Here is a 15149-nt window from a genome sequence, read left to right as displayed (position 1 = left end):
CAGTCTACCAACTACTTAGTGTCTTGCACGTAATACACAGCAAATGCAAGAGGTAATTAATAACTAGTATAAATACATATAGTTATTTATATTTTGGCTGCACCATGCAGCTTGTGGGATCTTAGTTCCCCCACTAGGGATCCAGTGGGAGGCAGAGCAGAGAAAGCACCGAGTCCAAAACACTAGACCACCAGAGGATTCCCACACTAGTATACCCTTTACACATATTTTGTCTCCCACAATGTTGCAACTATCCCCTTAACAACTGTCTCCACCCCTTCCTTGCCTGAAATTCCTGAACAAAAATCCATTAAAATTCCTTACCTCCTCACCATGATCAAAGGGCATAAATCCTGGAACCAGGGAGGAAGCAGTCATGGGTTGGTAACCCTCCTCTCGCCCCTGCAAACCCTCGGTTCAGGTGACCCTGCAGCTCTTTCCACTCTCCAGGCACCTCCAGCATGAAAACTCTGATTTCTAGAAAGTGTCGTTTTAATTAAATTCCAAAGAACAATTCTATGATCCCAGAGGACTTCATCATCATGGGATTTTTACCTTGTTTATTAACTGAAATTAGCATTTGTTTCAGCCAAACAAATGTACTATTTCCAAGGCGACAATTTCCTTCCTAACAAGCTTCAAATCCTATAACAAGTTCTAGGCCACTGACAGGGATTGTAAATTTATTTGCCACATGATGCAACCAATATGTCCAAGACATGTGGTTCTAGAAAATTGTGGGTGACTCTTTTCTTGGTAATTAGATAGAACTCTCAGTGTATTAACAGAGCTTACTATTTAAAGGAATCTTTCAATAAAGTGAAGAATACACTGAATATTTCAGACAGGCAAGGTAGACATTACTTAATTGAAATCTGTCACTAAAGGCTGTCTATTTCACCGTCCTAAATACATGTCCTGTTTGCGCTCTGCTCTCTCCTAACCCTGCCCCATTACCCATCCTCAGGTAGATGACACAATGGCTGCTCCTATCATTCTGCCCACACACCTCCTTCAATCCATACTGAAGCTGCAGAATTTGCAGAATGCAAATCTGAACACGTCCCTCTCTGCTTAAAATCTACAAGGTTTCAGGGGACTTCCCTGGTGGTCCAATGGTTAAGACTCTGCTCTTCCAATGCAGGGGGTGTGGGTTCAATCCCTGGTTGGGAAACTAAGATGCCACATGCCGAGTAATCAAAAAATATTATTATTTTTTTAATTCAAGAAGTTTCTGATTGCCCTTAGGAGAAATACAGACCCCCACGGCAACCCACTCCAGTATTCTTGCCTGGAGAATCCTACAGATAGAGGAGCCTGGCAGGCTCCATCCCATGGAGTCACAGAGTCAGACACAACTGAAATGACTTAGCACGCACATCAGCTTTATGACTCTCCTCAAAAAATTGTACATTCTTTAATTTAAAAATACTTTAATGATAAAAAACGTTGACCATCATCTGAGCCCTCAGCAAGTCATATGGTAAGATCAAAGATCACTTATCATAGATCACTACAACAAATAAAATAATAATGAAAATATTTGTAGTACTATAAGAATTATCAAAATGTGAGAAAGACATGAAGTGAGCAGATGCTCTTGGAAAAATGGAACCTGTAGACTTGATTGACATAGAGTTGCCACAAAACTTCAATTTATAAAAAAAAAGGAAAAGAAAATAACAACAAAAAACCGCTATTGGCAAAGCTCAGTAAAAAGGAGGTATCTCCTATATCATGAATATTAATTATAAGTTCTCTTTTTCTGAAGTTTTTTAGCCCTCTCCTCCCTTTTTTTGTTTTTAATATTTCAGGCTTTCCTCATACAGTTGTTGATCTTTGGCTGTCTATTCAGTTAGATGTTAAAAAAATGATTACAAGCTGGGATTGTAGGCTGGGTTTTGTTAGTGGGCCTTACTAATTGTAAGCTACCTTTTCATGGAGAGAGCCCTGTATATCAGTATCTGTAACTATTTTCTCTTGAGGCCATGCAGTTTCTTCATGGAAGGAGTCCCACTGTAGAAACAGACTTACTCCTGCCCTGTGTCTGATAATATTCTCATCTGGCCTTCCTGTGAGCCTAGTGTTCCTCCTCAGTCGAGAGCATCCCTCCTCTACAGGCTGATGCACTCCCAAGGGGTGAAACAAAATCTTACTCTTTGTATGTGTAAAGTACACACACACACACACACACACACATATATATATATACATAAACAGATACACAGTATCTTTGTGACATTAAATTTTGAGAGGTGGGCAATTAGGAGAAAGATGTGTTTAGAAGGGAAACGTCTTTAAAAATAAAAAAGGCTCCTTAGGAGGATAATCGGAGAAGGCAATGGCACCCTACTCTAGTACTCTTGCCTGGAAAATCCCATGGACAGAGGAGCCTGGTGGGCTGCAGTCCATGGGGTCGCTAAGAGTCAGACACACCTGAGCCACTTCACTTTCATTTTTCACTTTCATGCACTGGAGAAGGAAATGGCAACCCACTCCAGTGTTCTTGCCTGGAGAATCCCAGGGACGGGGGAGCCTGGTGGGCTGCCATCTCTGGGGTCGCACAGAGTCGGACAGGACTGAAGCGACTTAGCAGCAGCAGCAGCATGACTCCCGTCAGCCTGGCCCACCCCTCATCCTGCACCACTGACCCTCCCTCGCTCTGCTCCACTCCCACTGGCCTTGCAAACCCTTCAGCTCCACCCTCCTCCCAGCCCTCCCCACCACCCCAGGCTCTCTGTACACAGTCAGAAAAGCTCTTCCAAGGTCTCTTCACCTAAATAACTCTTCTTCCCTTCAGACCACAGCTCAAGGTGGCTTGCCCTGTCCTCCCTGACCTGATGAATCCCCTGGTTCACACTCTATAGCACCAGGGGTCTCTGCCTTGTGGCCTCATCACAACTGCAAACTTCCATTTGTTTCTCTGATCACTGGATTAATAGGTCTCCTGCACAGACTATAAGCTCCATGAGGGCAGGGAGCTCACACGGTTTTCTCCCCACTGTATTCTCAGTGCCCAGCACCAACCAGTTGTTCAATATATAGGTGGAATCAATCAATTGATCAATCAAAGAGAGCTAGGATCTGCCTCTAATCTGAGTCCCACACTTGTTCCTCAAGGTCCGCCTCTGTGACTCCATCAAGGCCCTTGGCACTTGCCTACCTCCATCCCTCCCCACTTTCCTACCATCTCCTCTGTCCTTTAAAGCCAATGTCAAATATCCCCTCCATCCCTCCCCACTTTCCTACCATCTCCTCTGTCCTTTAAAGCCAATGTCAAATATCCCCTCTGAGAGGGTTTTTCTGAGGCCAGCAGCCAAAAAGGATTTCTCTTTTTCCCATTTCCCTTCTGGTAACCTGTTTCTCTCTGCCTAGGATGAACGCTGGCTTCCCTGGTGGCTCAGATGGTAAAGAAACTGCCTGCAATGTAGGAGACCTGGGTTCGATCCCTGGGTCGGGAAGATCCCCTGCAGGAGGGCAAGGCAACCCACTCCAGTATTCTTTCCTGGAGAATTCCATGGACAAAAGAGCCTGGCAGGCTACAGTCCATGGAGTCGCAAGAGTCAGACACGACTAACACACACACAGGATGACAGCTGCACCTTGCCCTCGCGTTAATGGCCCGCTGTTCTCCAGAAGGTAGGGGTTTTTAGACCTGTTTCTCTATTACTTCCCTGTCCCAGGGTCTCCATAAATTTTACTGTGATCGCATCAAAACAGAACAGAATTGAAAACCCTCCTACCAACCCCACCTTGAACCCAGTCTTTCCCTTCAAGACAGCCCAGATCCAAGGGGTATTAGGGAGCATCAGCTTTGAGAGGAGAAAAAAATGCCTGAGAAGTAATTAAACAGAGAGAGCGAGCTTGAAAGCAGAACGTTGGGAAGCCCAGGGCCAGCGTGCTGGCCTCCCTTACAAAGCCTGGCACGGAGTTTGCATTCAATATGCACTGAATGAAGGGCTGAGTGAATGAGAAGTTCACAGCCTTTAAGCTCCTTGGGGCACTCCTGGCAGCAGGGCTCGGCAGAGATGCTAATGGATTCAGAGCCACCAGAGCCAACTCTTCTAGGAAGCACAGAGCAACTGCCTGGGCCAAGAGTATCTCATTCTCATTTTAGAGATAGAAACAGAGGGCCTGAGATGGCAGGAGCCCCAAGGTGACTTCATCATCCCAAGGGTCCTCCACTCAAATCCTAGAACACGGAGGTGCTCGCAGCCAGCTCTGCCCGTGTTAAATAATTGGTCTCAGGACTTGCTAGTCACGCTGCCTGTAGTGATGTCCCCGTAATTAGATGTGGCCAACCTTTCCAGCACAGCACCAACCTCTCCCTTAGAGGACACTGTCTCTCTAAGGAGTGTCTGGTGAGAAAGTGGCCCCTGGCTTTATTCAGAGAAGGTTTTTCTCCATCAGAGGTGCCTGGTCTCAACAACAGGAAGCAAAAGAATACCAGACCCCTATCCAGCCCTCAGCAAAAGCAAAGTGTCCATGGTGGGTCCCTAGAAAATCCACTCCTAGGACACACTGTCACTTAGAGGGAGTGGATGAATGTTTGACAAGCATGCACACACATGCACACACACACATACACACACACACATATGCACAGAGAGATGGTTTCCATTAGTCCTCCTCCTCTTCAGATCACATCCCCTTGGGTGGGGCTGGCAGGAAGGCCAAAGAACCATCTGGATGAAGAATCCAGACCCAGAGCAGAATGCAGAGCCAACGTGCCCACACTCAGGACCCCCAGCACTCACATCCCAGCACACCGCAAAGAGCTGCGGCCTCAGCCCAGGCTTATTTCCAGCCCTCACCCCCTACAAGGCTGAGAGTCACCCACTCCCAGCTCCCGCCACCAGCCAGCCAGTCTTACTTCTTCACTTTCGGGTACTTCATCTCTGCAATGGCGTTCGTGGCTTCCGTCTGCTTCTCCTTCAAGTGCTGAGGCCACATGTTGTCCACCCAGTCCACCAGGTCTACCTGAAATCCAGCCAGGCCACCATCAGCACTTCCTGGCCCCAGGTACCCTTAAGTCAGACCCCATCACTGCCTCACCCCTCCTCCTCCTGCTCCCAAATCCCTCCTGCCCTCCCCCCATAGGCAGGTGTAGGCTGGCCTCGAGCAAGAAGGGGAGGGGGAAGGTGACTGGGGAGGGGAACCATAGCTGGGGACCTACCACGGTGGGACGCTTGACCAAGTGCTCCAGCTTGGTGTGGCTGAACTCAAGGCTGATGACATTGTATAGCTTGTCCCGCTGGGCCTCGGGCGTCTCGTAGTACCGTACGAACTGGGACATGCTCATCTCCGTGCCTTTCTGGGTGTTCACATCCATCACGTCCACCAGCCGCCGGCTACCTGGGGGCAGAATCCACAGGCTGGTGGCTCCAGCTAGCTAGAGCTCCAGATCCTACTTGGGAGACCCCGCAAAACAAAACCTGCCCCTAACCCAGCATCCAGAATATGCCTCATCATCCTACAACCCTATACCTTGTCTGCTCAATGACGTCATCCCATCAGTGTTCCTCACTGAATCGCTCTCCAATCTTTAAAGGAATCCCTCTTCAATTGATCTGTTTCCCTCCACAACTAACTTACCCCAAAAGCTCAGTTATTGAGCAGCAGAGCTGGGATTTGAAGCCAATTCCATCTAATGCTGGCACCAAGGTTCTTAACCCCCAACACTGGCCCCTGCCCCCTGCAATACTGAATCTTGATCACATGCTAAGGCTGAAAAATGACCCCTGCCTTCAGAGGCTGGCTCCTCGCCCCATAGATCCCAGGAAGCCTTGGAGAAGTGCTTTGGTTTTGAGTCAGGAGTGCAAATCCACCAGGGGGCATCCCTGAACTTTGCCGGAAACTCTGGCCAAGCTCTGGACAGTGCCGGCTCCTTCCTTACCAGGGCTCCTGGAACAGGTGGGCTCTGCTCAGCTTTTCTGGAAAGCCCACCTGGCAGAGAAACTGCCATTAGAGTGGGGAGGGGAAAAGAACAGCCACCCCTGCCCCCCACCAAGCTCTCCCCACTTTCTGGCCGGCCTCCAGCCTCTCCCTGCCTCTCCTCTCTCACTTTGCTCAGGGTCCCATCCGCAAAGCCCCCTGGGGAAGGAGATTCACTGGGCAGGTAGCTGATGGGACTCACAGCCCTACAGGCTGGGGCAAGTGGCATTAAAAGCCTGGAGCTAGCTGCCCCATCCGTACAATAGAATGGTTATGCTGGGGAACTCCCTGGCAGTCCAGTGGTTAAGAATCCATCTTGCAATTGCAAGGGATGCAGGTTCAATCCCTGGTTGGGGAACTAAGATCCCACATGCCAAGGAGCAACTAAACCCACACGGCAACTACTAAGCCCACACGGCAACTACTGAGCCCACGGACAACTAGAGAATCTGTGTGCTGCAAGGAAAGATCCTACATGATGCAATGAAGATCCCCCATTCTGTAACCAAGACTTGATCCATTAGAGACTCGATGCATTAAAAAAGATTAAAAATAAATTTTATATATATATATATGGTAGTTAAGCTTCCCTGGTGGCTCAGATGGTAAATAATCCGCCTGCTATGCAGGAGACTTGGGTTTGATCCCTGATCCCTGGACTGGGAAGATTGCCCTGGAGAAGGGAATAGCAGCCCATCCAATCTTCTGGCCTGGAGAAATCCATGGACAGAGGAGCCTGGTAGGCTACAACCCATGGGGTCCCAAAGAGTCGGACATGACTGAGTGACTTTCACTCAAGCTAAGACTTTGTGGGTTTGAACCCCAGCTGGCCCTCAGGCCTCTTAGCATCTCAGAGTAGCAGTTTCCCCATCTATAACATGGTAGCCAGCCTATGGTGTTGTCATATGATTTAAATGAGCTAATGCACATGAAAGACTTCTGACAAGTGTCTGCAAGTAGGAACTGTTACCTAATTGGCCAACTTCATTTATAATCACAGGTGGAACTACTATATTTAAAATAGACAATCAACAAAGACCTACTGTGTAGCACAAGAAATTCTGCTCAATATTCTGTAATAACCTAAATGGGAAAATAATTTGAAGAAGAACAGATACTTGTATATGTATAACTGAATCACTCTGCTGTACACCCGAAGCTAACATAACATTTTAATCAACTACATGTGCTTGCTCAGTCATGTCCAACTCTTTGTGACCCAATGGACCATAGCCTTCCAGGATCCTCTGTCCATGGGATGCCATATCCTCCTCCAGGGGGATCTTTCCCACTCAACTGCACTCTAATAAAAATTTAAAAAAAAATTTTTTTAATATCTATAGTTACAGGTAGAGAAAGTGAGGTGGTGGGAAATCAGAGTCAGTTAAATCTCTGCCAGTCAGTCTAAAAGGATGACTAATGGAGAGGGGTGAGAGGTATGAGGGGTAATGAAAATGCTCTAAAATTGACTGTGGTGATGATTGCACAAACTCTGTGGACAGACGACAAACCATTGAATTGTACACTTTAAATAAGTGAATTGTATGGTATGTGAATTATAACTCAGTAAAGATATTATTAAACAAAAACACTCAGACACTAAATGACCAACAAAGTTGGTTTTTCTACAATTATCTTTTTTCTTCCAAAAGTCTTCTATCCACTTAAAACACACATCATAAAAAATATAGAGGGACCTCTCTGGTGGTCCAATAGTTAAGAACCTGCCTGCCAATTGCACGGGACGTGGGTTCAGTTTCCAGTCCAGGAAGATCCCACAGGCCTGGGAACTACTAAGCCCATGGACCATAACTACTGAAGTCTGGGTATTCTAGAGCTGGTGTTCTGCAGCAAGAGAAGCCACCACAATGAGAAGCCCCAGGACTGATATTAGAGAAAACCAGGGCACAACAAAGACCCAGTATAGCCAAAAATAAATAAAATTTTTTTAAAATATAGGGACTTCCCTTGTGGTCCAGTGTTTAGGGCTCTGCTCTTTCCCTGCAGCAGGCCAGGGTTCCATCCCTAGTTGGGGACTAAGATCCCACAGATGATGGCAGCCAAAGATTCCGCTTGCAGCAAGGACGCATGCTGCAACTAAGATCAGACACAGCCCAATAAATATAGTAATAAATAAACAATAAATAAATATTTTAAAGATAGTGACTAAAGAAATGAATGCTGAGTGTTGTTCTTCTTACTGTCCAGCATTTAACCTATTACTTCACATGTAAATGACAGCTGAAGAAACGACCTGAGGGTATCCGGAGGTGGGTAAGAGTAACCCTCTTTGCATTGGGCAAGATGCCCCACACACCCCCCTCCCTCCCAGCCTAAAAAACACCCAGAAGTATTGAGCAGTCCAGAGCCCCACCTCTACAGACATTCATCACTGAACAAGAAGGATACCAATGAGAAAGGCCTGCTTTTTACTTTTTTGAGCATTAACCAGGCTTTTGAACTGTGGTGTTGGAGAAGACTCTTGAGAGTCCCTTGGACTGCAAGGAGATCAAACCAGGCAATCCTAAAGGAAATCAACCCTGACTATTCATAGGAAGGAATGATGCTGAGGCTGAAGCTCTAATACTTTGGCCACCTGGTGCGAAGAACTGAGTCATTAGAAAAGACCCTGATGCTAGGAGAGATAGACAGCAGGAGAAGGGGACGACTGAAGACGAGATGATTGGATGGCATCACTGACTCAATGGACATGAGTTTGAGCAAGCTCCTAGAGACAGCGAAGGACAGGGAAGCCTGGACTGCTGCAGTCCACGGGATTACAAAGAGTCAGACACGATTGAGTGACCGAACAACAACCAACCAGGCTTCCAGAACCCCCTCTCCCCAACACAATCCCCGGGGCTTCCTGTGCATCCTCACTCCACTCTGATCCTGCCCAGGTGCAGGTCCCCTGTTGACCCACCTCGATCTGCTCCACCCTCAGCGGAAAAGGTAAGTCCGAACTCTGGAGTGGTTAGAACCGCGAGGGGCAGCTAGGGCCGAGGGGCGCCGGAGGGAAGAGGCCCTAGGATAGGAGGCCAACGAACTGTATCTGGAGCGATTCTAAGAATAGCGTCCTCAGTGTTCACGAAACGCCGTCCGGCTCCCCCAGGTGTCCTGCCAGCCGCAGCGGGTGGGTGAGAGGAGACAATGTAGGAATACAGGGAGGAGCAAAGATAGTCAGTTCTTCTGGATGCCGGGGCTCTACAAACCCCCAGGGAAACATGGGTGTACCAGTAACCGGATTCAATCCCGCTGCGTTCCAGCCCGCAGGCAGGGATGAGAGATGCAGGAACCTCAGAACGCGTCCTGGGGAGGCGAAAGGATACTGAGTGAAGTGACTATAGGCTTAGGGGTCTGACACAGCTGAGATAAGGGCCAGCTCAAAGCAAGCTGCAGAGGAAGGTAAGTTTTTCTCCACAGATGTATTCCAGACAATAAAGGGCAAAGGAGGACTACTGGTGGTCCAAAGAAGCAGCCCCAGGGTTCCACTGCACGGGTGGGGGGTGATCCCTGGTTGGGGAACTAAGGTCACGCAAGCCCTGCAGCACCGCTAAAATAAAATAAAATGACGGAGATACACGTCAATAGCTGCTAGCATCAAGAAGAGAGAGGGAGAAGCGAGAACCTAACATGCCCCTCCTGACGGATCTATGAAGCAGTCAGAAAAAAAATGAATGAACTAATTATGAATGAGCGAGACAGGCTCTGAGTCTGATCAAGCATCTATTAATACAGCCAACTACCAATTTACAGAAATTCCTCTGTCCATGGGGATTCTCCAGGCCAGAATACTGGAGTGGGTTGCCATGCCCTCCTCCAGATCTTCCCAATCCAGGCATCGAACCCAGGTCTCCTGAATTGTGGGCGGATTCTGTATCCTCTGAGCCACCACGGAAGCTCAAGAACATTGGAGTGGGTAGCTTATCCCTTCTCCAGGGGATCTTCCGGACCAGGAATCGAAACGGGGTCTCCTGCATTGCAGGTGGATTCTTTACCAGCTGAGTTACCAGGGACGCCCACAGAGAAGCTACTGCAAGGCTGAGTCCAAGTAATGAAAAACTCTATAGCTCAAACAATCAATCCAACTTCTTTAGATGGGAAAGAGATCGAGGAAGAGCCCAGAGATTATAGAAGAGTTAAAAGATACCTCAACCAATCACAATGCAAAACCCTTATTTACATTCTGACTCATACAAGTGTTTAAATAAAGAAAATAACATTTGTGCCATATAGGAAACAATTGGAAATTTGAACAAAGGATATGGATATTTACTCATTTTACGGCATTTTTAAAACTTTTAGCTTTTAAAAAACAACAAAAAAAATTCCTTAGTTTTTAAGGTTCCTAGTTTTTAAAAGACTAGGTGTGAGAGAGCACTCCGTGGCCCTGCAGACCTATCTTTTGCTTCATCAGTGTTGGGATGGAAAAGACCCAGGAACACCCCTTCCTCTAGCCTCCAACCACCCTCCAACCTTTTTTCCAGTTACACCTTAGGAACCAGCCACTCAACTACCCCTGATCTCCAGGACCAGCCAACAACATTTTTAAAAAATGGATTGTTGAGTATTTTTAATTGGGGGGAGGGGGGACTGCATTAGGCAACATGTGGGATCTTAGTTCCCTGACCAGAGATTAAATGTGCACCCCTTGTCGTGGAAGCAGAGTCTTAACCACTGGACCACCAAGGAAGTCCCAGCCAACAGCATTTGTTTGATCTGAGCTCTTTATACCCATCAATCATGAGCTCTCAGGTTCGTCAGAATTATTCCACCACAGCGGAGGGTGCTGTCCACCACCTGGGGAACATGCATCTGCAGGCCTCCTATACCTACCTCTCTCTGGGATTCTATTTCGACCACAATGATGTGTCAGTGCGTGGCTCTGGAGGGCATGGGCCACTTTTCCCAGAATTGGCAGAGAAGCTCAAGGGCACCAAGCATTATTTGAAAATGCAAAACCAGTGTGGTGTCCACATCCTCTTACAGAACGTACAGAAGCCATCCCAAGATGAGTGGGGTAAAAGCCAGGATGCTGTGGAAGTTGCCATTCTCATGGAGAAGAAACAGAGCCATGCCCTTTGGTCTGCATGTCCTGGGTTCTAGCTTCATAGACACCACCACCTCTGTGACTACCTGCAGACCCAAATGCCCCTCCTCTAGGCCTCAGTTGCCTCATATGTAAAGACAGGAAGAAGTTGATCTTTACATTTTTTTCATTGCCGCAGAATTCTTCCTTCAAACATATGCTTTGACGAGAGCCAACTACATAAATAAAAACAAGCAGCTCAGGCTGAAGTGGGTAGGGAGAAGGCGCTCAGAATTCAGAACTGGATTCCGGGGATTTTCCTTTGAAAACCACTGGGTTAGGTCATTTTTAGGTCCTTTCCCAGGGCTGACACACTGATTTTTAGCCTAGTTTTTTTGTTGGTGGTGCCGATTTAACATTTTTCTCTTTTATTTTTAATTTTTATTTTTTGGCTATACCGCATAGCATGTGGGATCTTAATTCCCTGACCAGGGATCAAACCCGTGATCCCTACAGAGAAAAGGCAGAATCTTAACCCCCGGATCTCCCAGGAATTCTCTAGTCTAGTTCTTTTTTTCTTAATTAAGTTTATTTATTCTGAATTGATGGATAATTGCTTTATAATACTGCGTTGCTTTCTGCCATACATCAACATGAACAGCCATAGGTAAACCTATATCCCCTCCCTCTTGAACCTCCCTCCCCATCCTAGCCTAGTTCTTACTTAGGTCATATCCCTTAAATGTGAACTGAGGGACTTCCCTGGTGGCCCAGTAGTTAAGAGTCTGCCTTTCTATGCGGAGGTTTCAGGTTAGATCCCTGGTTGGGGAACTAAGATCACACATGTCTTGGGGCAGCTAAGCCCTTAAACCACAACTAGAAAGAACCCGAAGCACTGCAATGGGTGATACGTGCACCCAGCTAAGACCTGACACAGCCAAAAATAAACTAAAAAAAAATTTTTCTTAACGTGAACTGAGGGGAATGGGAGGAAGAGGGAAAAGATGGAGAGGCTTGCCCGAGGGGTCACTGGGGACACTTGAGGCCTTCCAGTCCCTTTCAGTCTGAGCTGGGAGATTAAGTGCCAGGACTCCGTCTTCTCAGGTTCCCAGGCTGGTCTGCCACTGGTGGCAAAGGGGAGATGGACCTAAGTGCCAGGTCTCCGAGCTGGAAGCTGAGCCCTGGGGAGGAGGCAAGTGGCACAGCTCAGTGCTGAGAAGGGAATGTGGCAGTCCAAGCTCTGGGGAGCACCCCGCGGGAGCAGGTGACGGGGACAAGGTGCTTTTTGGAGCCTGCAAGGGATCCACAGAGCTAGAACCCAGGCCCCTGAGGCCAAGGGGTTACAGGAGAAATTTTTCATGTCGGTGTGGTGCTGGAGTTCCTAAGCAGGCCAACAGCTCAGCAACCCCTCTGCTTCTCTCTCTCCTTGCCCCCTCCTCCCTCCTCCTCCTCCCTCCCAGTCTCACTGGTTCTCTGCGCTCACAGGCTTCACCCACATCCAACAAATTCCAGCTGCAGAAATTAATCCGCGGCCCTATGGCCCTTGCTTTGAAGGCTCCATCAGTCAGTTCCAAGAGCCATGGGCTCGGAGCTGGGAGGAGGCTGGGGAAAGTCACCTTGAAGGCTAATGTAAAGCAGGCACAGGCACTGACCCCAACTCCCCCTGAGCCCACTTTTCAGAGAGTACATGCAAGCGTCTTGCATCATAGTTCTGGAACCTTCTCTATCATCCTCAAGTTTCTGGTTTGTTATTCTGCTCCTTGGGAGTATTTCCTCATCCATCTCATTAAGGCAGTGTTTATTAGCAAGAGCACCAGTCATTGTTCAAATCCTGCTCCTCTGTTTCCCAGCAGTGAGGCCTTAAATAAACCCCTGACCCTCTCTGCCTTCAGTTGCCTCACCTGCAAAGTGGGATAATAGGACCTGCCTAGTGGCCCAACACAATTATTGGAAGCACTTTTTAAACCTAAAAGCAAGGGTTCTAGTAAGGATGCTGTCCCAAATTGAAGATGCAAGGGTACAGGAAAGAGAGAGCCCAGGGCTGAGTCATTGCACAACTTGGGAAAACAGATCAGTTTTCCTCTTTGTGAAATAAGAGGATGCTCTCAAAGGTCCACAGGCTTTCCCTAAGCACCAATATCTTCTGACTTCCTTACCTTTGCACCTTTTAAGATGATTCCCAAGACAGATCTGGTGCCAGGCTGTCCTCTGTGCCCTGGGCTCAGGACTCTGAGCCTTGGGACTTCGCTGGTGGTCCAGTGGCTAAGACTCCACGATTCCAACACAGGAGGCCCAGTTTCCATCCTGGGTCAGGGAACTAGATCCTACATGCCATAACTAAGAGGTCACATGCCACAACTAAGACTCGGTGCAGCCAAATAAATAAATAAAAATAAATATTTTTTAAAAACACTCTGACCCTCAGAGAGGGGGGCCATAAGAAGATACAAAACAGACTAACAAACCAGAGTTGAAACCAATCAGGCAAGAAAATCCAAAAGACACCCAGCCAACAACAACAAAGAATTCAACATGAAGAGACACCGAGTACCATACAGAAATTAACAGGATAGCTCTGCAGTCAGAGAAATATGGGCACAAAGCTCAGCTCTTCCACACTCTAGCTATTTGACTGTGGACAAGTCGCTCTGAGCCTCAGTTTTGCCATCTATAAAATGGAGGTCGTAATAAATAGGATTTCGTGTGATCAGACAAAAAGCTATAGTAAAGATCCTTGGCTTATAACAAGGTCTCAGTGAACAATGGTTAATGCAGACAGTGGGCAGAAGCAAACACAGTTTCCCTAGGCCCCTAGCAGCATCAAGAGTTTGATTTTAGGGACGTCCCCTGGCTATCCAGTGGTTGGGACTCTGTGCTTCCACTGCAGGGGGCCTGGGTTTGATCCCTGGTTGGGGAACTAAGACCCCACATGTCATGCAGTGGAGCCAAAAAAAAAAAAAAAGATTTTTATTTTAGGGGAAATGGACACAGAACAAATCAATGAGGTGGATGTTTCTCTTGGAAAGAAAACATACCTGAGAACATAACTGAACCCCTCAGGAACCCTCCTCACTTGGGATCCTCAGCACTCTTGGCCTCATGCACCCCCCGACCTCCTGGCACTTCTATCTGTCCTGCCACCCCTACCTGTCTGTCCAGCCTTAATGTCACTCCTGAGCTCAAATTGAGTGTGGCTAGAACTGAACTCATCTACACCCCAACCTGAATCAATGTTTCCTCTTGGGTTCTGTTGCAAGCATCATTTCCCAATTGCTGACATTCAAACCTACATTTGAATCTGATGCGCCATCTGCTTGGGCAACTCGCAAATAACTTCTCTCCAGGTTTCAGTTTCTCCCTCCTGTGAAATGGGAAAGCAAGACTACAAGAATTCTAAAAAGTTGTCCAGGATTTCAAATATTTTCTACTTTATTTTACTGTTATTATTTCTTTTTTTTGTTTGTTTGTTTGACCACACCACACAGCCTGTAGGATCTTAGTTCCCTGACCAAGAACTGAATGTGGGTCCCAGGCGGTGGAAGCCAGGAGTCCTAACCACTGGACCACCAGGGAAACCCCTAAAGTCTATGCTTTTAAACCAACTTTTAAAAGGTCTACACGTACCTTAGATCCTGTGCTTTGCAACAAGTGAAAGTGAAAGTGAAGTCGTGTCCGACTCTTTGCGATCCCATGGACTGTAGCCTACCAGGCTCCTCCCTCCATGGGATTCTCCAGGCAAGAGTACTGGAGTGGGTTGCCATTTCCTTCTCCAGGGGATCTTCCCGACCCAGGGATCGAACCCTGGTCTCCTGCATTCCAGGCAGACACTTTAACCTCTGAGCCACCAGGGAAGTCCAAGAAGCCACCAAATGAAAATCTCAAGAACGGAAACCAGAGAACAGTCCCTGCTCACCACAAGTACAGAAAGTCCGTGCACAGCAAGGAAGACCCAGTACAGAGAAAAATTAATTAATTAAATAAAATAAATAATAAACCAAAACAATTTTTTTTAATTCTAGGAAAGGTGGAGGGATAAATTAGGAGTATTCAATTAATAAACTACTATACATAAAATAGTAAGCAAAAAGGATTTACTGCTTAACAGAGAAAACTATATCCAATATCTTGTAATAACCTATAAATGGAAAATAATGTGAAAAGATATGTAAATGAAACACTTTGCTAT

General features: G+C 47.1%; 1 protein-coding gene across 9 annotated transcripts in view; it reads right to left on the bottom strand.

The window, feature by feature from the left end:
- The window catches only part of KDM2B (lysine demethylase 2B), a 119310-nt gene that overhangs the window by 89199 nt on the left and 14962 nt on the right, over positions 1-15149 (bottom strand). For all 9 annotated transcript variants that reach the window (XM_042234045.2, XM_060401156.1, XM_042234046.2 and 6 more), the window contains exons 5-6: positions 5177-5355; positions 4874-4980 (exon numbers count right to left, since the gene is read on the bottom strand). In XM_042234045.2, coding sequence (XP_042089979.1) covers positions 4874-4980; positions 5177-5355 — 286 coding nt within the window. The remainder of the gene's footprint in view (positions 1-4873; positions 4981-5176; positions 5356-15149) is intronic.

Source organism: Ovis aries, chromosome 17 (genome assembly GCF_016772045.2).
Source record: "Ovis aries strain OAR_USU_Benz2616 breed Rambouillet chromosome 17, ARS-UI_Ramb_v3.0, whole genome shotgun sequence".
NCBI classification, from domain to species: Eukaryota; Metazoa; Chordata; class Mammalia; order Artiodactyla; family Bovidae; genus Ovis; species Ovis aries.
This window is presented reverse-complemented; position numbering and strand designations above follow the sequence as displayed.